The sequence below is a fragment of the Equus caballus genome, chromosome 21 (assembly GCF_041296265.1).
Source record: "Equus caballus isolate H_3958 breed thoroughbred chromosome 21, TB-T2T, whole genome shotgun sequence".
Lineage (NCBI taxonomy): Eukaryota > Metazoa > Chordata > Mammalia > Perissodactyla > Equidae > Equus > Equus caballus.
Genome location: NC_091704.1, coordinates 64,434,424 through 64,459,052, shown reverse-complemented (window position 1 = coordinate 64,459,052; position 24,629 = coordinate 64,434,424). Strand labels below are relative to the sequence as shown.

General features: G+C 45.2%; 1 protein-coding gene across 2 annotated transcripts; it reads right to left on the bottom strand.

Annotated features, from left to right (window-relative positions):
• Nucleotides 1-6,312: 6,312 nt before the first annotated feature.
• Nucleotides 6,313-24,626, bottom strand: ATPSCKMT (ATP synthase c subunit lysine N-methyltransferase). 2 transcript variants are annotated; one of them, XM_023625851.2, is made up of 5 exons: nucleotides 24,592-24,626; nucleotides 18,491-18,780; nucleotides 16,582-16,719; nucleotides 15,246-15,296; nucleotides 6,313-8,646 (listed from the first exon to the last, which is right to left on the bottom strand). In XM_023625851.2, the coding sequence occupies exons 1-5, from the start codon at nucleotides 24,605-24,607 to the stop codon at nucleotides 8,476-8,478; spliced, it is 666 nt and encodes a 221-aa protein (XP_023481619.1). In that variant the 5' UTR covers nucleotides 24,608-24,626; the 3' UTR covers nucleotides 6,313-8,475. The 2 variants fall into 2 exon arrangements, with proteins under 2 accessions (XP_023481619.1, XP_070102149.1); XM_070246048.1 differs by having other exon boundaries at nucleotides 24,283-24,613.
• Between the last annotated feature and the right edge of the window lie 3 nt (nucleotides 24,627-24,629).

The window sequence follows — 24,629 nt, the reverse complement described above, 5'->3', positions numbered from 1 at the left end:
GATGCTCACACACAGAGGAAAGGCCACATGAGGACAGAGAGGAGGCAGCCCTCTGCAAGCCAAGGAGAGAGGTCTCAGGAGAAACTAGACCTGCCAGCACTTTAATATTGGACTTCCAGCCTCCAGAAATGTGAGAGAATAAATTCCTGTTGTTTAAGCTGCCCAGTCTGTGGTATTTTGTTACAGCAGCTGGAGCTGACTAATACTGATGTGTACCTTCCCAAGTTATTTTCCAACAGAGGAGATATGTTTTCGCTAACCTACTTGGAAGTGGGGCGGTCCTATAAGGCGGTTCCGCTTAGAAGATATTACTTCATCTACCTATTTCTAAGTGGGTAGAACAATTCTGGCAAGTCTGCTGCTTTACCCTTCTCTCAGGCTTGTGCCTGTAACTCAAGGACCACCCTGTGCCTACAGAAACAGTCATTCTGATCAAGAGGCATGGGACCCAACCTTCCAAGTTATTCAGATGTTGCTAATATCTAAGCTACCAGGTAGGCGGGATCTATTCCGCAGCAGTAGAGCCTCATCCGTGCCCTGGCCAGGTAGCAAGAGAGGGGAAACCGTCCAGGTTTTAGGATCAGGCAGGTCTGGGTTTGAATCCCAGCTCTACTACTTGCTAACTAGTGCATGGGCCTTAGCAAACAAATCACTCTCCACATGCCTCAGTTTAGTCCACTGAGAAATAGCGTATCTACACTGCAGAGTTAATAGGAGAATTAAAAATAATGTATGCAAATGACCTACGACTTGTAGACTGCTAATACATGAGAGCTATCCTTATTATCAGAGTTTCTGGACTATGAATTGCCATTCATAAGTAACATTTTCAGTTCAGAGAAACTTATGGCGACCACAGTTTGCCTTTCTGAGCTGTCACGGATACGTCAGGTAGTTTGGATAGGGGTAAGGACCAGGTGGAAACAAGGCATCTGACATTTCATTACCAACTCATCTCTTTCGGTCTCACTAGAATTCAAATTCACATTAAAGCACTCCTTAACAAAATGCAAATGCCCTGGAAAATGGCAACATGGAAGGTGACACTTAAATCAAAGATTAGTGGACACTAGGGGAAAAGGCCACGTGATCAAATGATGAAGGATAAGTGCCTGGATGAAGGATAGGCTTGGGGGGAGCAAAAAGGGAAGATCCCGGAAACGGTCAAAGCCTCCCCTGCCTTACAATGATGCTACCTGCAAGCTGTGCATTATGGGCATTTGGCCCAATGCCTGATGATGCAACGACTCATCTCTAGCTGTTGCATTCCCCACAAACAACTCAGCAAAGCCACATTTACAGCAAACCCTGTAAGGCCCCCGCCACTCAAATGTTTCCACCAAGTTTGGGATATACATGGAGTTTTGTGAAATTATTCTCACATTTGGATTCATTCTTACAAAAAATAATTTCGCTGCCCAACTTTTCATCCTACGACATCATGGAGAGGAAAACTAACTTGAATCCTCCCTCCCATCCTTGAATAAAACCTAGTGATCAAAGGGCTATTGTTTTATCACTCTTCTCGGGTAATGTTCACACCATATTAAATTAGAAAAAATAAGACATCTAACTTCCCTCACCAGTAAAAGGTATATGACGTTTTTTTGGTCATGTTCAATTTGCACCAGTCCATTAGGCCACAAGTGTGCCATTTCCCATATGACTATAATGTGCCATGACTACACGAACACTTCCATCAAAAGGAAGGTGTTTTGCCTAAGAGAATCCCAGATGACCGAAGTTTCCTATCTGAGCACAGAAACTTTGTTGTTATTTAGATGGAGATTTTCTTCATTTATATAAATATCCATTTTTCTATTTAAATATACAGCCATCTTTGGGGATAATAAGTTCCTTGCGTTTACTACCTGTCATGACAAGTGCTATTTTCATTCGTCATAAAATGACCTATTCCATAAACGGAGTTCTTCGAGGAACGCTCAACCGAATCCAATGAGGAGGCGGCTGAGATGTTCTCGAGACAGTGACAGCTTTGCTAGACACACTGAGGCTCTGCTACTGCGGCCCAGGTTCTTTGGCCCTGCTGACCTGTGGGAGGGGGTGTGCCCCTGGCAAGGTCTTACCTGTGAGGACTACAGACTGAGCCCTTGACCCAGACAGAAACCTGTTATTCCCGTCTCTGATGGCCCTCCAAGTTCCTCTGGCCTCACCTTCACGACCTTAACTTGCACCTAGATGTCTCCGATCTTTCTGTTTCCCAATTAAAATTCTCAGCATGGAATCTTCGTAGCTCATCTCTATTTGCCAGCCACTTTGTTGGCCAGCCTATGGCCTGTCTTTGGCTCAGATGCCCAATACTGGTGCAATCAATTGGAGATGGGTCAGGGAGCTTTGGGTCCTCATAAGGCTGCTCCCTTGAGGTGTCACTTAGAAGGCGATGAGGCCCCATTAGTGAATATTTCTCCCAGGGGCTTCAAGAACAGACCATTGGTTCTAATCAGTACTTGGGGCTCCTCTCTAGCTAAGCCTCTGGGGTTTTATAGACTCCCACGTCCTTCTCTGAGCATTCGCACTTCCCCACTGGAGCTCTGATACAGCTTATCTTCACTGATCAGCTTCCCCGACTACTTTGTTTTACAAATACCAATTAAAAGTGGCCGCAGCCTCCTCATGTTTGGGGGGTGCTGAATTTTGTGGGGGTCGTGTGAACAGCCCAAAGACTGCTTTGACGCCTCACAGACCCAGGGAGCGCTGCCGAACTGATGCAGGCGGCCTGCAGACTGGAACACTCGCTGTCGCTTCAGGTTGTTGGGGCTCCGCGCCCGCTGCAGACGCATCCCTTCTACAACATCCCCACCAAGTGGCCGCCCGGCCTCCGCCGCAGCGTCTCCAGGGACAGGAACTCACTCTGTCCAGAGGCAACGCACTCTAACTTCAAATGACTTCATTAAGACTGTACTTCAGACCCAGCTTAAGCTTCCTGTCCCTTTAGCACCCACTCATTGACCCGAGTTTACCCCGCAGAGCAGTGAGAACAGATCTAATCGCAGGGAAGCAACTGAGGGTAGCAAGACCCTGTGCTCCTGTGTCGGGTGGTGACTGAGCAAGTGGACGACAATTCCCCTTGGAGTGAAGACAGCACCTCCTCCTTGAAGATGAGAATGTGGTATTCCCAGGGGACGGAAACCCCTGGCACACCGATGTGCTCGTTATCACCTTCTTCTGCTGCTTGGTAACCCTTCAAATACTGAAAAATGTCTGTCCTGTTTCCTCTAAACCTTCTCTCCCTCCAGGGTATGCATCCACTACCTCTTTAACTGTGCCTCTTAGGATATGTTTTCAAGACCCTTTACCATCTAGAATTCATTTTTGCTTATCAACACAGGTTCTTCTGTCCCTTTTTCCAGTTCTAGTTTTTTACACCCTCCATGTTAGTTTAGGGAAAAACTGTGCCAAAAGTATCCTCCATGTGAGTCAGGAGCAGAGGGCACAGGGAAGACCCCTCCGGGGGAGGCCTCCCTGTGTGATGATGCCAACCGCCCCCCACAGCGGTCATCCGGAGGGCGGCCCCATGCAACTTCTGGAGGCTGCTGAGCCATCCAGCCGTGACCATTATGTCAGAGGGATGGTGTCCTGCCCTTCCCAGCTGGCACGGGGGAGAATCCTCTTGAAGCTTGGCTCCCTTCCACTTCCTTCCCTTGTGAGGGCTAAGGAAATGAAGGCCAGAACCAGGACAAGTCCGCATAGTGCAGGGCGTGGCCCTTCTAAGTCACCAGCTTGTCTCAGCTCAGGCTCCTATAACAGAACGTCACAGACTGGGGGGCTAAATAGCAAGGATTTACTTCTCACAGTTCTGGAGGCTGGGAAATCTAAGGTCAAGGCGCTGGCAGATTCAGTGTCTGGTGAGAACCTGCTTGTTGGTTCATAGATGGCCATCTTCTCACTGTGTCCTCAAACGGCAGACGGGGTGAGGCAGCTCTCTGGGGTCTCTTTATGAGGGCACTAATCCCATTCATGGGGGCTCCCCCCTCATGACCTCATCACCTCCCAAAGGCCCACCTCCTAAAACCATCACACCAAGGGTTAGGATTTCAGCGAGTGAGTTTTGCAGGAGACAAACGCGTCCATAACACACTTCCTCTCCTTGGCAACCCTACTTGCCAAGGGCAGTTGGAAGTGATTTCTTCCTTTCCTTTTCCTAATGCCTGTCTAACCCTGAGGACTCATCTCCCCCCATTAAACTCCCTGGGTGCAGGGACATGGCTGATCTCTGCTGTTACTCGCCCCTGCCCAGGTCCCCAAGAACAGGATGCTTTCCTGGGATGATTCGTGTCAGCTGTGAAGGCTGGGTCGAAGTTCACAGCTCTGTTGACTTGGTACAATGCCCCAAACACCACTCTGGGAGTGGGACACCCTGCCCCTGAGAGCTCTCCATCCCTCCCTCATGCTTCAGACACACCTTCCGACCTTGCCAGCAGGCGCTATCTCCTCTAGTGCTCTCCGGAGAGGGGAGAGTGGGCTCAGGGTGCCTGCCATTCCACACTGCCAGGCTCCTCTCACCCCAATTCAGCCTTACACCCTCCTGTCTCCATCAGGCTGCTCCAGGGTGCAAATAACACAACACCCATGCAAAAGGAGCTTAAAAACAACAAGAGTTTGGGGCTGGCCCCGTGGCTGAGTGGTTAAGTTCGCGCGCTCCGCTGCAGGTGGCACAGCGTTTCGTCGGCTCGAATCCTGGGTGTGGACATGGCACTGCTCGTCAGACCACGCTGAGGCAGCGTCCCACATGCCACAACTAGAGGAACCCACAATGAAGAATACACAACTATGTACCGGGGGGCTTTGGGGAGAAAAAGGAAAAAATAAAATCTTTAAAAAAAAAAAAAAAACAAGAGTTTATTCATTCACCTAACAAGATGTCTTGAAGTCGGAGGCTCTGGGTCAGTTCAGCAACTCAGTGGCATCATCAAGGTCCCAACGTCTTTCCATCTTCCTGCTCTGCCAGCCTCAGCATCTTGGCTTTCATCTGCCCTTTTTCCCCTGGTGGTTGCAGGTATGACTGCTTTATACAGCCTGTCCAAAGACAGGAAGGATACTCACTCCTCAGGCATCTCCTGTTAGCAACAAAACCTTTCCCCAAAAGGCCAGCAGATGTCCCCTCAAACCTCATTAGCAGGAACTGGATCACATGCCCACGGCCCACTACCCACCCTGACACACAGGTGATGGGATCAGACAACAGGCAGTGCCCATTGTCCCTGAACACATCGATGCCTGACACCTGAAGAAGTGGGCCTCTGATACCAAGGAAGAGGCGAGATGGCTGTTGCATAGGACTGAGCTGTGTCTGCACGGGCTGGCCTACTGGCACCCCCTGCTCCAGGACAGGTGGCCTGGGTCAGAGGCCTGCAAACTTTGCTGCCCAGGCCAGGTGAGGAACACTCCACCATGGCCCAGGTGACACCAACATCTTGATAAAGAGCAAGTCACACTATGGCCCCGATAGGTGACAAGACACACCACACAACTAAGGGATGTGCTTCTTGTCTATCTGTCTGTGGAGACTAAGGAAGGCTCCTGTAGTGAGCTCTGCAATGGCTTAGAATTCTTTCCCAGAATGCACTCAGCAAGGGCCCATCTAGGAAATACACGTTCCAGCATAAGCTTAGAGGGCTCCTGCACTTGAGAACGTGTATTTCTTCACAGCAGGCCTTTTATACCTCTGGCCATCAGGGAAAGTACTTTGACAGAGGGGTAGCACCCAGCTGCATGATTTAAATGTCAGGAATCTGCATTTTTTTCTATCCCGTTTGGCTATAACTTGTCATGGTGTATGCCGTCCCCCAGCAATGGTGAACACAGTATCTGAAGAGCCACATGTCTTAAATCTTTTAGACTTGGTTTCATGTGCACTTGGTGGAGCTAAGCATTTCAAGGAGTCTGAACGCCAGAACCGGCCGAGGGTCTGAGGAGGCCCACCTGGCCAGCCTGGGGATTGCAAGGGCTGTGATCCCAGGGCCAAGCTTGCGGAAAAAGATGCATTCAGACGGAACTGTGCTCAAGTCAGTGCCCGAGTGTCGATGGCGCCTCCAGGTCTGTTCACAGTGGCTCCTGTTAGGCTATATCACCCCTAAGCTGCATTTCTACTCTTGTTTGCTTTCCTTTAACTTTAAATTTTATCAGGTTAGCTCTTATCCCTGATTTCAATCTGCACAGACATGTTTGAATCCTACTTTTGACATTAAACATAGTAGCTCTCATTCCCTGCCGCGTCATGTGTAAATTTGATCAATGTCCTTAACCTAGCAACTCATAAAAAACCAAACCAGCCAGTCAGAGAGGCCATAATAACCTCTACAGGAAAATTCTTATTATACAGTTTACTTAAAAAGCACAATTTTAAAAATCAACGAAAGCTCTTGCAGACTCCATGAATCACACCCCTTCTACAAAATAGCCCATTTTACTCTGAGGTTGGAGGACCAAACATCATCTCATTCTTGGAAGGCTAAAGGAGAAACCCCGAAATACCAAGTCATAAATGATTCTGCGGATAGTCTGATGCCTCTGCAAACCCACCAGGAACACGTCTGGAATAGTAGTGAACACCTCCAAGTTTCCCCAAAGCCCTGCCTCTGACCCCACACCTCCCTGTGAGGAGCTGCGAAGGGACCCACGTCACAGGGCTGGCGAGAGTGCAAGGCGACAGTGAGGGGAAGACACCAGAGCTGCGCACCATGGGAGAGAATTCGTTCTTCATGAGGAAATCAGGGGCTACGGAGAATGGAAAGATAGTGGCAGCCAAAACCTGACAAATGTCCACAGCACCCATTCCTCACCTCAGACACACACAGGTGCTGTCTATACTGTCACACTGTTTTTTTCTTTCAGAGAACTTCCCGCACAAACACTCACCCACTTTTTGTTTCTCTCTGTCTTCTAGAACACAAACTGTACAAGATTACAGGCCTTGCACATTTATCCACTGCTGACTCAGAAACACACCCTATGTAGACAGTAGACAGTCAGTAAGTATTTGTTGAATGAATGAACAAATGAGTCCCCAGTTGCTTCTCATTTAAATGAAAATTATCAAATTGATCATATTTTTACCAGTTTAGTTAAAGATGCAAACCATTTCACTTTGTCAAACCTCCATGAAGACAGTTTGGTATTTAAGTCAGAAGGGGAAGACTGGGAGTTCAACTCTTTCCTGTGATACACAGGGATTATTCGAGCCACCATTCAATATCAATTTTTCAGATATATGAAGCTTGTCAATTCACATTCAAAGGTTTTCCTTAACTTGCCTTTATCTAAATCACTCAAGTCTCTTCTCATAAATGAGAAATATTAAGTCAATGGCTGCTTTCATAAAATAAAGAAGTGACTAGCAGAAATCATCTGCAAGCTCGGTGAATAGCTTTTCTTTAGTGCTTAAAATAATAAATACCACTTAAAGACCAAAGACTACGTGCCACGAATTTTACAAATAATAAATACCACTTAAAGACCAAAGACTACGTGCCTCAGTCCCCTGTCCAGTGCATCATTATCCCAACAACAGGGATTCAGGAGACCAAGGCTCCAACAGGGGAAGCCACTTGTCCCAGGCCTCCCGCCGAGGAGCAAGTGGAGATCTGAACCCAGGTCTGGCTGACTCCGAAGCTCACGATCGTTTACTCCATTATTAAATCATTACCAACTACTCCAGGACTTCACGCATCTTCTCCGAGTATCATGTTCCATCAAATCTGAGATTCTATCAATGGCGGGTGAGGTACAAGTACATCCTGATGACAACGCTGCCAATACAGTATAAAACACCATCCATTGGAAGGTGCATCACAATGTCAGAAATGCCAAAATGTGTGTGCATATACACACACATTTACACACACACACACACACACACCCCTTACATTCAATAAAATACAGTAATCCACTAGCCTTGGAACAAATTATTCATAATATACGTTATAAAATATGAATGACTCTCCAAGTCCTTTAACAAATCAATCTTGCCAGGAAGTACAGAAAAGAAAGAGAAATCTTAAGTATGAATAAAGCTCTAGGAAACTGCAAACATTTACTAACACATACTCTCTTTAAAAAGTGTTTCTTCTCATCTATGGCATTTAATCATACTCTTTACAATGTGAAGAGCTGTTGACATTTTTCCCACCCATCAACATGACCGTCACTTATTCACGTTTTCATACATCTAAGTGCATGAAAAGGTAGTCACTCCTTTTTTAGATTATAACAGAAGGGGATTTTAAATCTACCTGCTGTTCTTAACTTTTGTTTGTTTCCTCCAAAAGTCACAGAAAGTAACAGTAATTTCTCATTCCATACCAAAGAAAAATATACTGTATGCTGAAGACATCGCTGTAGGTCTCTATAAAATCAAAGACCACCAACACTTCAGCAAACACTCTCAATAAAATTTATGTATAAAAAATAATAATACAGTTTAATTTGAATGACCAGCTGGAAACGCATCGACCTTCAGGGCCTCGTCTCCCTCCCTCTGAAAGTGCTCATGTCGTATGCCCACACGGTGTCTATCCCCTCGCCGGTGACCTGGTCCGGGGTCCAGTGCGGGAAAGGGAACCGGCAAGCAATGACCCTAGCGTTATCCTCGAGCTCGAGCTCCAGTTTCTTCTCCAACTGCGGCATCTGTGGAGAACAACGGTCATTATTTCACCAAGTGGTGAGTCCGAGGAAATGATTTCCTAACGTCCTCTGTATTTCAGTGCCTGAAAAAATTACTAATTGTAAAAAAGATCACTTCAGGGCATAAATACATTATCAAACAAGCCATTAAAATACAGAAGTCACATTACCAACAGTTATGAGAACGTCTTCTAATATCAATTATAGAGTACGTCATTTTTATTAAATGTGTATGATAGAGCTCCGGTTTTCTGACTAAAACCATGATGTGGCAGTAATTAAAATGACAAGCAGCTTTAAATTATTTACCTACCTAAACATTTCAATCTACCCTGTCACAACTATTTAACACATATTTTCCCACATTTTTAACGTCTCTGAAATCAGGATACCCCTTGCAATTGACACTGTCTTAGAATTACTAATTGGCAATATTTTTTTCTTTCTCAATAGCAATGGTACATCTTAAAATCAATAGTATCTAGATTCAATGAAATATAGTATAATTAGACCATGAAAAAATATATTCATTCTACCAACTTGAAATATAATGAAATATCTCATACTTCTTAGAAAATTTATCTATAATATACTGATAATTTCTTGACAGTCAACATAAAAAGTAAAATCCTCATATTTCCCACTTCTACATCTTTTTATTACCAATCTACCTGTGAAGAAAGAGTTTTATTGTTTGCTAAACGTATTGACATTGTAATTACATCAGCAAATTAACAACCGATTAAATATTTATCTTCAGGTCCTAAAAAGACATTACCACCTTCACCTCCTACTTTCTTCTTTTGATATTTGGAAATAATGTCAAATTTATATAAAAGCTGTAAGACTAGAACAAAATCCCCTGTGTCCCTTTACTTGCTGCACCAGTTTTGAAGTCTGTCATATTTGCTTTATCCAGTTTGCCCTCTTCCTCTCTCTGTGAACATTTTTTCTAAACCATTTGAGAACAGGTTGCATACAACATGCCCCTTTATTCCTTGATACTTCTGTGTCTTCCAAGAAATAGTCCCAGCTCAGTTATCAAATTCATGAAATTTAACATTGTATTCTCATAACAATAATTCCAATACCATTCCAATTTGGTCAGATGTCCCAATAACGTCTTTTATAACCTTTTTCCCGAGTCCAGGATCCCATACTGCCTTTAGCTGCAATGCTTCCTTGGTCTGCTGTAACCTGGAACAGTTCCTCCATCTGTCTTTGCCTCTCCTGACGGTAACATCCTTTAAGAACACAGGCCAGTTATCTCACCACGGGCCCTCACCCTGGGGTCCCCAGATGTCTGCTTGTGATGACTCAGTGTGTGCGTGTGCAGCAACGCCTCATAAGTGGGGCTGTGAACGTCCCGAGGCTCCACAGTCAGATGCCCACGGGGTCCTCCTGCTTCGAGGGTGATGTTCACCACTCGGTTAAGATGGTATCTGGTGTCTCCACAGTGTAGTTACTATTTTCCCTTCAGAGTGAATGAGTACTTTGTGGGCAGACACCTTGAGATGTAAATATCCTGCTACTCACCAAACTGTACTAGAGTGAGCATTCTTAACGATTCTGGGCCAAGTCAATTTTCACTATAATGGTTGCAAAGTGGTGCTTTGCTAATTCCATCACCCCTTCCGGATTAAGAGTCAGCATTCTACTGCCAGGAAGAGCTTCCCCTTCTCTCTCTCTCTCCATCACGTACTGTGAACTCCCAGACTCTTATTCCATTCAGTGGGTTATAATCCACTATTGTCCTCGTTTATTCTAATGCTCAGATTGTCCCAGTGCATCTACTGGGAGCCTCCTCAAACTGGCTTCTCTCTCCTTTGGACACCCCCCCATCAAATATTCTGAGCACTTCCTGAGATCCAGGCTCAACAAAACGCTCCCTCCAGGCTTTTGTATCTTCCCTTCCTCAGCCCTGAGATCAGCTATTTCTCAAACATTCCTGGTTTCTCTGAGTGGGAAATGATACTACTCCCTTTAAAAGTAACCAATTAAATCAAGATGAACAAATCAACAGTGCTTCTAGGAAGATTTTATTCCTGACCCGTATCTTTAAAAGGTGGCTTGGAAAAACTCCTCTACGGACCGATGGCTTGAGTGAGCCAAAATTCTGATGCTTCATTATAATCAATACTAAGATAACAAAGAATGAATTCCATTAAGGATGAAATATTTCCTTTCTTTTAACGGCCAGTAAAAGATTAGTTTTCAAAAAAAGAAAGTTTTGTTCCTTGAGGGAAAAATTGAATAAGCAAAGAATGAGACAATACGTGTTTTTCCAAAATATCAGAGGTTTCTTATGGTAATTTTGTTCATAAAAAGGATAATTGTCAACTTATTCATATTATCATTATTCTTTTCTCCTTCACAGTTTCTTTTATTTCCAAATGACTGCCACATGCTAAGTCAAGATAAACCTACAAATGAAAGGAGCTATTTCAATCATAAGAAATTAACTGACTAAATTACACATAAATATTCAATGAACTTGGGTCTTGATATCATACACAAAGAGAAGCAGTGATGTGTCATGTCTGTTTAATGGAATTCAAAGTTATTCATACAATTATAGCTTTCAAAGTAACACAAACTCATCATATTCTAATTACATCTTCAAAACTTTAAACATAAGTTGAAACCAGCTCAGAGGCGTAAGACAAACGAGCTAAGCCCCAGTAGCTTTGCGCCCCTGGATCACTCTCTTCCCTGAAACACGGGCTTCACCTGGCTTCTGGGTTAACACCTACTGCCCCACCCACCCCCATCTGCACCTGGGGCCCCCGCTCCCCCACCCAGCTTTCCTCCTCCCCAACTCCTCCTCTCCTTTGCAGGGTCCCCTCATCGTTAGACGCCAGGGCTCAGGCCCTGGACGGCTGCACCTCCTTCCTGGGTGATCTCAGCACTGGTCAGCTTCAATTTCTGCTGCATCAGAGCCCAACCAACCTAATCTCCAGCCTGCCCTTCCCCCTGAGCCCCAGACTCCTTCTACCCACGACTGCCAATGTGACACCTCCACACGTGTCTCGGACTTCACATGCCACTCGGAATTCCTGATCTTCCCCAGTTCAGTAATGGCAACTCCAAACTTCCAGTTGCTCAGGCCAAAAACCTGGGAGGGCCCTTGGCCTGTCTCTTTCTCTCATGCCCACAATGGATCTGCGGCTGGTTCTGTCTTCACGATGCATCCAAAATTTGACCACTTCTCACCAGCCTCTCCACCCTGGTGGAAATCTATCACACCTATGGCCTGGATGCCTGCTAGAGCTCATAACCTGCCTCCTGGCTTCTACCCATGTCCATCCTTGTCCACGCAGCAAGCTCCTCCACTCCTCTGCTCAAACCTGCAATGGCTCCCGCCTTACAAGGGCACAGTGTCCTTCCCATCCCAGTCCCTATTTCTTCTCCGACCTCACCTCTCCCCTTCTCCCCTCACTCACCCCACTCCTGCCAGATCCACCTCCTTGCTGCTCCTGGAACCTAACAGGCACACCCCCTCAGCACCTTCACAGTGGCTGCTCAGCCTGGAACATGCTTGCTCTTCCCAACACGGCCGCACAGCTCCCTCCCTCGCTGCCACAAGTCCCTTTCTCAGGGACACTGTCTCTGCCCCATCCCTCTCTTGCTTTACTTTGCCCCCTGGCACTTATCCCCTTGTATTGTATGATCTATTTAATATAAGTATCTCCTTTAACATCTGCTCTCCCCATTAGCACATAAGCACCTTGGGGCAGGGATGTTTTTCCTTTTTATTCACCGAAGTACCCCAAGTGGCTAGAATAGAGTCTGGCACCTAGTGGGCCCTCAATAAATACTTGTCAAATGAATGAATGAAGGATAAATGATTCAGTCATGAATCATTTTTCTTTATCAGTACATGATGGCAATATTTTTGTTCATTAATTCATAACAGGATTCGTAACTAAAACTAGTCATTGTCTTAAGTTGTAAAATTTAATAGCCGCTAGGAAAAGTGTACTTAATGGGTACGTTATACCATATTCATTCATCCATTTAACAAACATTCTGTGAGTGATCGCTCTGTGCTGGGTGCTGCTGGGCTGGAGGTCTGGCAGCAAAGAAGGCAGGCCAGCCCTGGTTCTTCAGCTTACAGAGCAATGTACACGGCCAGCACTGCCAAAGTCATCACCCACAGAAACATACAATAACTCGTCTAGGAAGAGGGGAGTGGAAAATAGAGGGCACTGAAACTCATCTTATTGGGCGGAAATTGGTCCTCTCTCAGACCTGTGTCACAAAGCTGACCCATGAGTGGTCAGTAGGTGTCCACTTACCAGGCACAGAGCTGGGGGGACCGAAGTTGGAGGGAAGGACATAGCACACACACAGTGACGTCCAGGGCCCAGAGAAGGCCAGAGAGCTGGCACAGAGAGCTGCGGGAAGCAGGGGCCACTCCACTGCAGGCCTCCAGCCATGAGGAGCATTTGGGCCTCATCTTTGCAGCAAGAAGCCACAGAAGGGTTTTAAACAAGAACACATTGATCTGTTCCACATTTTGAAAAGATGTTCTTGGTGCATAGGCTGGTGTTAAAGGTGCTATTTGCAGCCCTGGTGCTGATTTCCCAGGTCCACGTGGGATTCCTCATTCCTGTTAAGTTACATGCAACCGGTGCTGAAAGGCTGGGATACCTCTGATTTCCAGCTACAACTGTGAAGGGCTGTTAGGACTAACCAGTCCGGTATCAGAAGCAGGGGGAGGAGTTCTAACCCTCTGAAGTTCCCCAAGCCCTGCCCCCCACCACGGCGCTCTCATGACCACGTGTCCTTCAGCGGCCACAGGAAACCCTCCTGCCGCACTGGCTTTGCTGAGCCACCTCAGGGAAGGGAAAAGCATTTCACTAGATCACACGACCAGGCGACCAGTAAAAGGGTTTCCAGGGCTCCTCGCAGGCAGACCTGGCCTCCCGACTCGCAGGCCGCACTCCCCCTCCACTACCTCCACACAGGCGAAGCTTGATGAGGGCGGAAAGTGGGGCCCTTCACACGTGAAACTGGGCCTTCCGCCCCAACCGAAGCCGTGTGGGTCCCCTGCACCCCTCATCAATCCACCTGCGTGGGAAACTGTAGTTGGCTGAATCCCTCTTATTTCAGGGAACTGCTGTGTGTATTCCAGCTGCTCTCCTTTTTCTTGGGAACAGTGAAATGCTACAACTTTCTTACTTTAGATTTCTCTAAAAAAAAAAGAATTCTCTGTGTACAGAATGGACAATAATTGCAAAAACATTCATCAAAACAATAGGACTCTTATTCCCCCTGAGCGAACAGCTCCAAAAACTGACTGTACTTCACACAGGATGATGAAGCGCGGGAGCTGGATCCCACAGGCCACCTGGTGACGGTGACCACCACAGGCCACTGCTGCCCCCTGCTGGGACACAGCTGCTGTGGCTATGTAAGCCCATCACGGGGCCTCCCAAGACAGCCTGGAAGTCCCAACCAATAGCAACTCTCTATTTTTATTAAGCATGGATTTCAAATTAAAGCTATTTGCCCCAAAATGCTAATTATTCTGAAGGAAAATCCAAACATCATAATAAGTAATAAAAACCATCAAATTCCACAGCAATTCTATGATCCCAAATAGTTTTTTTAAATGACCAGGGATTATGTCTTTCTTCCTCTAACCATTTCTACAACAAAAGCCTAGACATCCAGGTTTCATCTTAATTTTAGGTTTCCTGAGAATTACGAACACATATAATCCTGTCACTTTCAAGAATATCTAACAAAAGCATTTCTAAATTGACTTAAAAAAAAAAAAGAAGGAAAATGGTATTGCACTAAAGGTCCTAAAAGTAAGAATAAATTTATCAAGCGTTGAAACATCTCATACAAAACTTAAGGCATGAATAAGAAAACAAAACAACAAAAAGTAAATTTCCTTTTTTTTAATTAAAAACCATACTGCTTATATATAGTGGCATTTCAGCAAACATCCAATTTTGCCAAGATTATTATGGCTACAGTTCCAGACTTTAAAAAGTGAAAAGGGATTTCTTTCTATGGTCTGTAAACCAACAATAACAATAAAAGCATCCCATTCTGATGGTCTTTCCAAAGGCTAAATTCAGGAAGGACCATTATCAGTAGGATGCTGCAGCATTTTCACTTTGAAAGTACATAAACAAAGTTCCACACAAGTCAGTCAACTGAGGGCAACTGCAAGTAGTCAACGCTCATCCACCGTGAAAATCAAATCAGTGCACAACTGAAGGGATGACCCACGCAAAGGGAACATCCCATTAACTTTCCCAAGTGGTTTCAGCCGGACGTGCGTGAGCAACCGTGAACACCCCAACCACATGAGACACCGGGAGCTCAGAAGGCAGTTTGCAGACCAGAATTTTTAGGGCTTGGGTAGATAACTGAGATTTTCATCTGAAGCACAAGTTTTAAAATATGACTGAATCTTTTATGATTAAACTTTCAAGGCCCTGAAGTATTTCATTAAACCAATCAACTAAAATCCAGCGGTCCCTCAGATCTCCAGAAGGCCACAGCGAGGGGCCTGCCAGAGCTGAAGGACAACCCACACATCCCAAAACCAACCAACAGGGGAGGGGAGGGTGCGTACTCACCATCTGAGGCACGCCAAAGATAACAACGTTGGAGTACTGCGAAAAAGAAACCTAAAGAAGGGGGGGAACGATTCACAGATTGATTTTAAAAGTCAAACATCAATCTCAACTCTAGTTTCAAAATGAGTAGCAATTTTCAACTTCGCCAAATAGTAGGTATTCACAAAGAGGGGACCTCTGTAAGTTTCACAAGGAAAAGAATACCATGTTCACGCTTTCATTGGTGTTACTTCAGTCCATTAGTTTTCCAAATGCTTCCCCAAAAGCCATGTCATCTCATCCTCACAGAGAGTCCACACAGGGCCCACCCCAGGGGTCATCTGTCAGAACGGCCAGTGACTCGTCCAATGACCAGCTAGCTGGTGGTTGAGCCAGTTGGGCCTGGGCCATCTGTGCCCCTGGTCCACACACTTTCTACTCAACTCCATATACACCAAACCAGCTTAGCAAGAGCTCAGGGGATTTCACAACCACCTGTTTTTTTATGTTGAACAATCCTTAAAATTCTAGTTCCCCTCTTCTCCTTTAAAATACTAAGTAAAAAACGCAATAAAATGGTCCTTAGTTTAAAAACTAGGGGGAAAAGTGCTTTGCAAGTCAAATTCTTATTGCCCTATAAAACTCTTATTTACTCTATTGAGAGAGCATTTATGCATATATGGAATAAAAAACAATGCAAGCAAAACTCAAGTGAATTTTCATTAGCCACTGATGACAGTATCACAGTGGGAAATTCTTATTTAAGAAAGAGCATTTTACGGAGCATTCCTAAAGCAAAATTACAGGGCATTTTTTAGAGGGCAAATAAACCTGGAAGGATCTGGTACTTTATGAAGACCAGAGGGAACCATGATAGCATGGTCGGTGGACTCTGTTCTCTTGCAGTTGTCTCTGCCTCTCTCTGAACACACGTCCATGCACACAGATGTACACACACACAGAGAAAAGTCTACTGCTTACCAAGAATGACATTAACAAGTTAATGCCAAATTACAATTTGTTAGATTCCAAACGAGACAATTTCACAAGAAATAAAATAACCATTTCATAACGATAAATATTATGTCATAATAAATAAAAAGTGAGAATTTGAGTAAATAAATTCTTAGAATTCACATGACCTATGATGTCATAAAGCTTAGCTTCTACTCTAAAGTAGGGGCACAATCTGTTAAATTCATCAGTTTAAATGGTGTTCACATTTCGTTATGCTGAAATATATACTTGTATTTTAAGTATTTTTCTTTTTAATACATTCTTCAGCTTTCAGTCATACTCCTTATGAATTATAAAGTTTCTGGCTGGACTTTTCCAGGACCATGGGCAGCCTTCATACCTTCCACAAGTCTGAAATATAAAACTTGGCCGAGCCCTGCACCCCCTCTCGCCAAGCGCGGTATCTGGAGTACCAGACTAGCCACGGGTTCAATTCATAACCAGCAGCCGCGAATCCTTCCTTTGCAGCCGCGATCACCTGTGGAAAGACGCCGTGTTTATTCAAAAGAAGAAGAAAAACATCCACTAACATGGTCAAATTATATGAATACTGCCTACTTATGGGCTATAATCCTAACACATCCAAGCAGAAACACTCCTTTGTTCAAGACGCCATTAAAGATGGATCTCTAGAGCTATGTAGCTTTGTGGACAGGATAACACCAGCCCATTTAAACTCAGTTTTCTCGTTTCTGTCAAAGATTTCACCCTGAGTATCAGAACTGAGAGCCAGGTTTGCTTTGTACAACTGTATAGTCAATTTTGGATTGGCCAACCCTTGTTGGTACTGACAAAAACTGGCTGAAAACCTGCCGTCTGTCTCCATCAGTGATAGCACAGCAGCGGGCGAAATGAATGGGCCTGAGAGGATGTTTTGTGAACCAGCTGTAACGCGCAATAAAAAAAACCTGTCACAGACGACCCTGCAATTAATTACATATTTCCTTAATATTTAAAGATGGTTTACTCAAAATTGAAAACGGGTGAAAGTAAAATGGAACCAGCCCCTATAAATCAATTGCAGAATGCCACCAGCCTCCGTCAGGTGAGAGGGAGGAGGGCTGGTCCTGGGGTCTCTCTGCTCCTTCTGTCTTGCCATCACTCTCCAAGGGAGCACCCCTGAAGGAGCTGTCACACCTCCAGTAACTTCCCGAGTAAATATAGTGTCGCCCCTTTAAGAAGGAAGCCATTTTCTAAGAAACCATAAAGATACCATTGAGGTCTGTAAAGCATTCAAACCTGGATTTAGAAACTTCCTCCTGATAAATATATACATTTTCTGATTTCTTACAAACAAAGCAAGTGATTGTTTAAGCTCTTCCTGATAGTTCTGGTCACCATTAAGAAATTGCAGGGGCTGGTAAGGGTGTCATGGCCCTACTGGCCTCCAGAACACTAGCCTTCACTACCCCTATCCTCACTTTTCAGCCCATCATCGGGGTGGAGGCCTAAGGATGGTGCCACCTCGCCCAGGGAGGAACGTGCTCTGGGACACCCGTTGGCCAGTCAGGGGCCCCAAGTCTTTACTTACAGGCTCCCAGCTGGGGTCGAAGTGAGCTGAGGTCACTAAAAGTCTGAGGTTAATGTACTGGTTCTTCCCTATTTTAACTGTACATTACCCCACAGGAATTATTATCCATAGATAAACATGGATAAACATAGAAGCAAATATTTATAGTGCAAAAATGTAAAATAGTTAAACTCCACAATTTAACATGTTTCTTCTGGATATGCCACCTCTATTGGCCCAAGTTGGGTTTTTGTTTGTTTGTTGTTGTTTGATGAGGAAGATTGTCCCTGAGCTAACATCCGTGCCCATCTGCCTCTGTTTTGTATGTGGGACTCCGCTACAGTGCGGCTTGATGAGCAGTGTGTAGGTCCACACCCAGGATCCGAGCCTGAGAACCTTGGGGTGCCAGAGCAGAGACCACGAACTTAACCACTATGCCACCAGGCCAGCCCCCTGGGCCAAGTTTTTTTAATGGACAATTTCATAATTACCAATTAATTGTTCCTTTTTATCTGGCATATCTGCAGAGCACTTTCTCCTTTTAGAAAAAATTAAATCTGAGAAAAATAAATTCCAAATTCATGCTGGAGGATTTGATAGTTCACCCAAACACAAAATTAAATGACCACTTTATTAAACAGCCAGATTTAGCAAGTATTTGCATAAGCCTCATAAGAAATGTAACAGAAACTTTAACGGTCCTGGTTCCAAACCTTAAAACTGTCTGAACCTCACTCACAATCCGTCCGTCGCCGCTGCCGACGTCTACCACGGATCCTCTTCTGCCTCGCAACATTTTCACAACATTTTCGATCTGCTTTGTAGTTGCGGGAACAAAAGGCAAACAAATTCTTCGGAGGGCTGGTGTTATAAAGGGCGTGGCCACAGCATACACGGCCACCAGCGTCCCACCAACGATCCCGGTAAATAAGAACCCCCAACTGCTCTTCTTCACACAGCTGGCTTCAAGACCTGGAGGCGGCACACATCCCAACTGGCCTTCTTCTCTAAGTGTTTCTGGGGGCGCACCTGGACCAAGAGCAAGCAGAGAAGACACGTGGCACCAAAGCTGAAATGCAAGGTAGTATTGTTTCCTGCAATTCCTACTGACGAATAAACTCATGCCTTTTAAAGAAGGATAATTTAGCTGAATACCATCTAAATTACAAATGTAGGATTCCACAGTGAGTTCTAAATTCCATCAACTAAATTAAAGTGTTTTAAAGAAAATTATTTGATACTAACGAAAGACTAAAATCTTTTCTAACGTATTTTTTTCATGTGCATGTGTCTCTAGGAGTTATCCTTAGAAAACAATGTACTCAAACCGATTTGGCATTTTATGAATTCAATATCCACTTATACGAATCCTAACCACACTCCCTATTTTTACGGTTCAAAACAAAGCCTCATAAACAAACGAGCAAGAAAATGTCTAATTACTACCCTATTTCAAATAGGATGAAAGTACCCCACATCAAAATTGGTCAGGCACTTATAATCCAGTTGCACAAATACAATTTTGAAATAATAGAGAAGACAAAACTCAGATTTTATTAAAAATCTTAAATAATCATGGTAATAAAGAGATTTCTAAAGCAGACCCAAAAAGAACAAAAAATAAATAATCACTTCAGTGCTATCACGAGTATGGATTAAAGCACACTCCAATCACTCATTACAGAGAAATGAACGTTACCTTAAATATCCTCTTCCTGAGTTTTATCTTTAAAATGTATTCGTTTTTCTTGTTTTTTTTTTTTTTGCTGAGGAAGATTTGTCCTGCGCTAACATCTGTTGCCACTCTTCCTCTTTTTATGCTTGAGAAACATTAGCCCAGAGCTAACATCTGTGCCAAACTTCCCCTATTTTGTATGTGGGTCACTACCACAGCATGGCTTGATGGGATCCAAACCCGCAAACCCAGGCCACCGAAGCAGAGTACACCAAACTTAACCACTAGGCCATAGGGCTTGCCCCAATAAAACAGATTCCTAACAGGATCTCAAGGTTTTTTTCAGATTGAAATTGATTTGAAATTAATTCTGAAATTGACTAATGATGAGCACTGCACTGCAGGTAAGAACAGGACTCCTCTGGAGCCTGCCGAGCTCAGGACGCCAGCTCTGTTCCTTAAAGTGTGACCCTTCAGCTCTCTGAACCTCAGTGTCCTCGTCTGTAAAGTGGGGATCGTGGGTTGTTGTGAGAATGAAACCAGTGGATACGGGTAAAGCACTGAGAACAGTGCCCAGCACTTGAACCCCACAGGACCATGACCATCCTGCCCCGAAGCAGCTCACAGTCTGGCTGACAAGCTAAGACCAAAAACACAGGAATCCGAGGGAAAAGGAGGGTGAGAGAGAGGACAACAGATTCTTGTCACTCAAAGATGTTAACGTTCATAGTTTCAGTACTGTGAGCTGTTCGAAAGGCCCATTGTATGAGTTTCCTGTTGCTGCTGTAGAAATTACCAGAAACTTAGTGGGTTAAAAGCACCCACACTTATCATACAGTTCTAGAGGTCAGAGGTCTGAACTGGGCTGGGAGAGCTACGCTCCTTCTGGAAGCTCTCGGGTGGGATGGATGCTCACCTTTTCCTGCTTCTAGAGGCTGCCTGCATTCCTTGGCTAGTAGCTCCACGTCACTCTAACCTCTGCTTCCACCACGACCCCTCCTCTGACACCCCTGCCTCTCTCTTTCCTTTATAGGAAAAGAATCCTTTCCTAGTGATTACATTGGGCCCACCAGACAAGCCAGGATAATTTCCCCATCTCCCAGTCCTTAAGGTCATCCCATCTGCAAGGTCTCTCATGCAACATACTCCCAGGTTCCAGTGGTGGATAGGATGTGGACACATTTGGGGGGGGGGGGGGTAGTCATTATTCCCAGCTACTATACCCATGAAATGTGGTCATCTGCTACAACTTTGGTGAGGTACAAATGTGAACATAGGACCCACCAGAGCTGGCCCACTGCAATGAGTCACTGCCCCAGGGCAGCAGACCAACCACCAGTACGGCTTTGTTCTCGAAGCCTGAGGTCCCTGAAGTGAGTTTTAAAACTGGTTTCATAGTGGAAAACCAACCCAGAAACCACAAAAAGTCTACTGCTGATGCTAGGGATGGAGGTGACCTAAAAGTAGTTTGGGACGGTGATGGTGTTTGAGAGAAATCCAGAGTTTTAAACACCTTTTCATTCACGCTTTCCAGCATCCTATGGAGAAACTTACATGCTACAGTAGTAATCACACATTTGACTGTTTTTGTGAAAGTCAAGGCACGCCCAGCACGCCTGGTGTAAACTTATCCTGCAGGTGCTCCAGCTGCACAGTACAGGCGTCAGGGGTTTGAGCGACACAGCCTCAGCACCTAACTAGTTGTGTAACATACGGTAAGTTGTGGCTAAGGCTCGGTTGCCTCACCTGTAAGACTGAGAAATACTACTATCCTCATAGTTACTGGGACAGTTAAGTAAGTAATGCAGACGAAGCCCTTAGCACCAGCCTGAGGGAGTGAGTGATGCCTGTTAGCTGCACGGTTATTCTCGATACTATCATGGGGTGGGGCTCAACAATTCTTAACACCTCTATTGAGAAGTAATTTATATACCATACAATTTGCCCATTTAATGAGTACAATTCAAAGGTTTTTAGTTTATTTATAGATATGTGAAACCATCACCAAAGCCAAATTTAGGACTTTGCCATTACCTCAAGAAGAAAGCCCTAATCGTTTAGCCATCATCCCGCTTCACGCTCCCCCTAACCCCCGGGATCCAGGCAACCACTAACCTACTTTCTGTCTCTACAGAGCTCCCTAGTCTGGACTTTCATGAGCAGAATTACATAGTATGTGGGTTTTTTGTGACTGCCTTTTTTCACTTAGCATAATGTTTTTAAGAGTCATCCACCTTATACCATGTATCAGTAATTGCTCCTTTTTACGGTCAAATATTCCATTGTATAGATATACTATACTTGGTTTATCCATTTGCCTGTTGATGGACAGTTTCTCTAGTCAGCATAAGCCAGCAGGCAGTTGATGGGACAAACTCGAGTCAGACGATCCAAATTCTACTTCACCTGTATAGACATCTACTCTCAATTTACCCAGCAAAAGGTATAATAAAGAGCTCCTGGTCTCCAAGGACCCCATCCAGCTTACATGAGCAGTGGGGTCCAGTTGAGACAGTGACAAGGCAGGTTGTGAGAAAGGATCAATGTGTACAAAACACTGGGAAGATGGGAGGAGGAGGAAAGACTCATCCCAAGGATGGACCCGGGAAGGTGTTGACGGACAGAGACAGAACTTGAGCTGGCCACAAGGGTGCTGGGAAAGGGCGTTCTCAAAAGGACGCCCTGGAACCAAGGCCTGGAAGGTGGGGAAAGCACCTGCAGAGCACAGAGTGGGAGGCACAGCAGGACGGCAGGGGAGGCCCGGATGCCGGGCGAAATGTGTATTTTCTTCTTGCGGCACTGGGGATGAAACTTTTTGAGCAAAGTCACTACAATATTTGTGTTTTTAAGAAAGGCAACACCAGCAGCAGGGTGTCCCTTGATGAATCACTGAATTCTCTGTCTCAAGTTTTTACACCTGCAAGTCTTTCAACTTCACAAAAATTTGTATGAGCTTTTGGAGAAGTTACTATGTAAACCGAATACATGACTACATTGTTACCTCTGTTCAATAAAAAATGCATGGATTTTTATCAGCGAAAACCAGTCCCTAAAGATTCAAAACTAAAACCAAACATGCCACAACTAGAAGGATCTGCAATTAAGATATACAACTATGTAAGGGGGGTGGGGTTTGGGGAGACACAGCAAGAAAAAAAAAAAAGGTTGGCAACAGTTGATGGCTCAGGTGCCAATCTTTAAAAAAAAAAAAAAACTAAAACTAAAGTCAAGACTATTTCTATAAATTTCTAATCCTTTGGATGTAATGTGTTGGATTCCTATCTACTATGATATAAATAAATGACATAAGATTTCTGTCAGACATGCTCTTTCGAATATCCCAGCATTCCATTTGAGGAGAGCTGTGGTGGCCATTGGCTATTTTTGTTGGGCTCTTGGAGGGAATCAGTCCTTGCAAATAAAAGATCCAAAGAGGTGAACTTCTGTTGTGTCCAGGCTTGCTCAGTTACTTTTTTTTTTTTTCCTGTGAGGAAGATTGTCGCTGAGCTAACATCTGTGCCAACCTTCCTCTATTTCATGTGGAATGCGGCCACAGCGTGGCTTGACAAGCAGTGCTACATCAGTGCCAGGGATCTGAACCTGCGAACCCCAGGCTGCCGAAGCAGAGCACGCAAACTTAACCACTATGCCACCGGGCCAGCCCCCTAACTTCTGAGAATGGTTGAAAATGTCAATTTGCAGTGACAGATTTAGATCAGCTAAAGCTAGAGGCAGTGACAGACGTACAAAAATGTACAGGGGGTTCTTATCCAAGTTCAAGACAAAGGAAAAAGGTCAGGAAGAAAGAATAGGCCTGTTTGGAATTGTGACCTGCCACATGTGCTTAAAGTGGGGTTTATATGTGAATGTTACAACATTTAAGGGCTGTTCATTGTCTACTTGCAGATGCACACATATATTTTTTGGTCCCTTAAGAGGCCTTTCTGGTACTGGTCTAATGCCATTTATGTCCTTTTAATATACAGCACCTGTTGATATTATGAAAAACTTCCCCCCCCCCCGTTTTGACAAGAAATAAACTGTGTAGAGGATATCATTAGACATTTCCTATACTCCACAACCATCTAATGAGCCAAAGGGACTGCAGAATTCGCCATTTTGAATAAGGAAACACTGAAATAGCCCGGCTAAAGCGAATTGAGACCTGACTCCAAAACGTAAAATGTCCTTGGAGCATCTCTCGAAGTCTAGAGAGGAAGCGGGCCAAGCATCGGGAGAGGTTACATGATCACCAACCATCCAGTGACAAAGCCAGTTCTTGACTTTCAGGCCGGGGTCAAATGTTACAACCCATGCATTCATCTCAACATTTGAGTATCTAAAAAAGGCCAGGAATGGTACCAACAGGGTAAGTCCTTGTTCTATGGTCGCTGGGGTGCAGGAAGGCTGGAAACCTATAATAAATCCAAGCCTGCAAAATACTAGGCCGTCATCAGTGCTCTAAAGAAGGGTTTTAGACGACCGGGCACTATTTAATTAAGGGTTGCCAGGAAAAGCTTTCCCAGGGAGCACGATGCCGAGCTTGAGACTGGGGCCCTTAGGCGAGGCTGTGCAATTTTCCTTCTTATTGGCTGGCTGCATATCCTTGGGCAAATTACTGGACCATCTGCGCCAAAGGAAGATTTCTTCAGCAAACACTTCGAGCTTGCTAAGAGCCCGGCACTGTTCTTCCCGAATCCGTACGGCAGATATGTGAGGTAGATACTATTGTTACAACTACCATTTTTGCACACAAGCAAACTGCACCACCAAGAGGTTATGTCACCTCCCGAAGAGCCAGCTAGTAAGTGGCAGCAAGGATTCCAACCCAGACAGTGGGCCTCCAGCACCCGTACCTCTTAAGATCGTGCCCAGAACTGAGTCGTTCACCCCAAGGCCCTCAGAACAGCTCCCAGGCCCGAGACCTCTAAGTCCCAGCGAACGCACCGCGCCACCACCCGCAGACTGGGCACCTGGGAGCCCCGCGGGGCGGAGGGCGCGGCGGCCGGAGCCCCGAACAACGGTCTCCGAGCCAGGGCAGCGGCCAGCGCCTCCCACTCCCGCCCGCCCCCGATACAAACGGGCCGGACGGCAGGACGCCGGCAGAGCGCGAGCCCCACGCCGCGCCCAGGGCCGCAGAGCCCGCCGTACGCAGCCGGCCTCACCTCCGCCTCGCTCCATCGCGAGAGTTCCGGCGGGGGGG

Coding starts and splice junctions, on each gene's coding strand:
- ATPSCKMT (XM_070246048.1), bottom strand. CDS start 24,607: ATGGAGCGAGGCGGAGGTGAGGCCGGCTGCGTACGGCGGGCTCTGCGG. Junction 18,781..24,282: donor TCTGGGCACGATCTTAAGAG/GTACGGGTGCTG, acceptor CTCTTGGTCCAG/GTGCGCCCCCAGAAACACTT. Junction 15,297..16,581: donor ATATTTCAGACTTGTGGAAG/GTATGAAGGCTG, acceptor CCCCTTCTTTAG/GTTTCTTTTTCGCAGTACTC.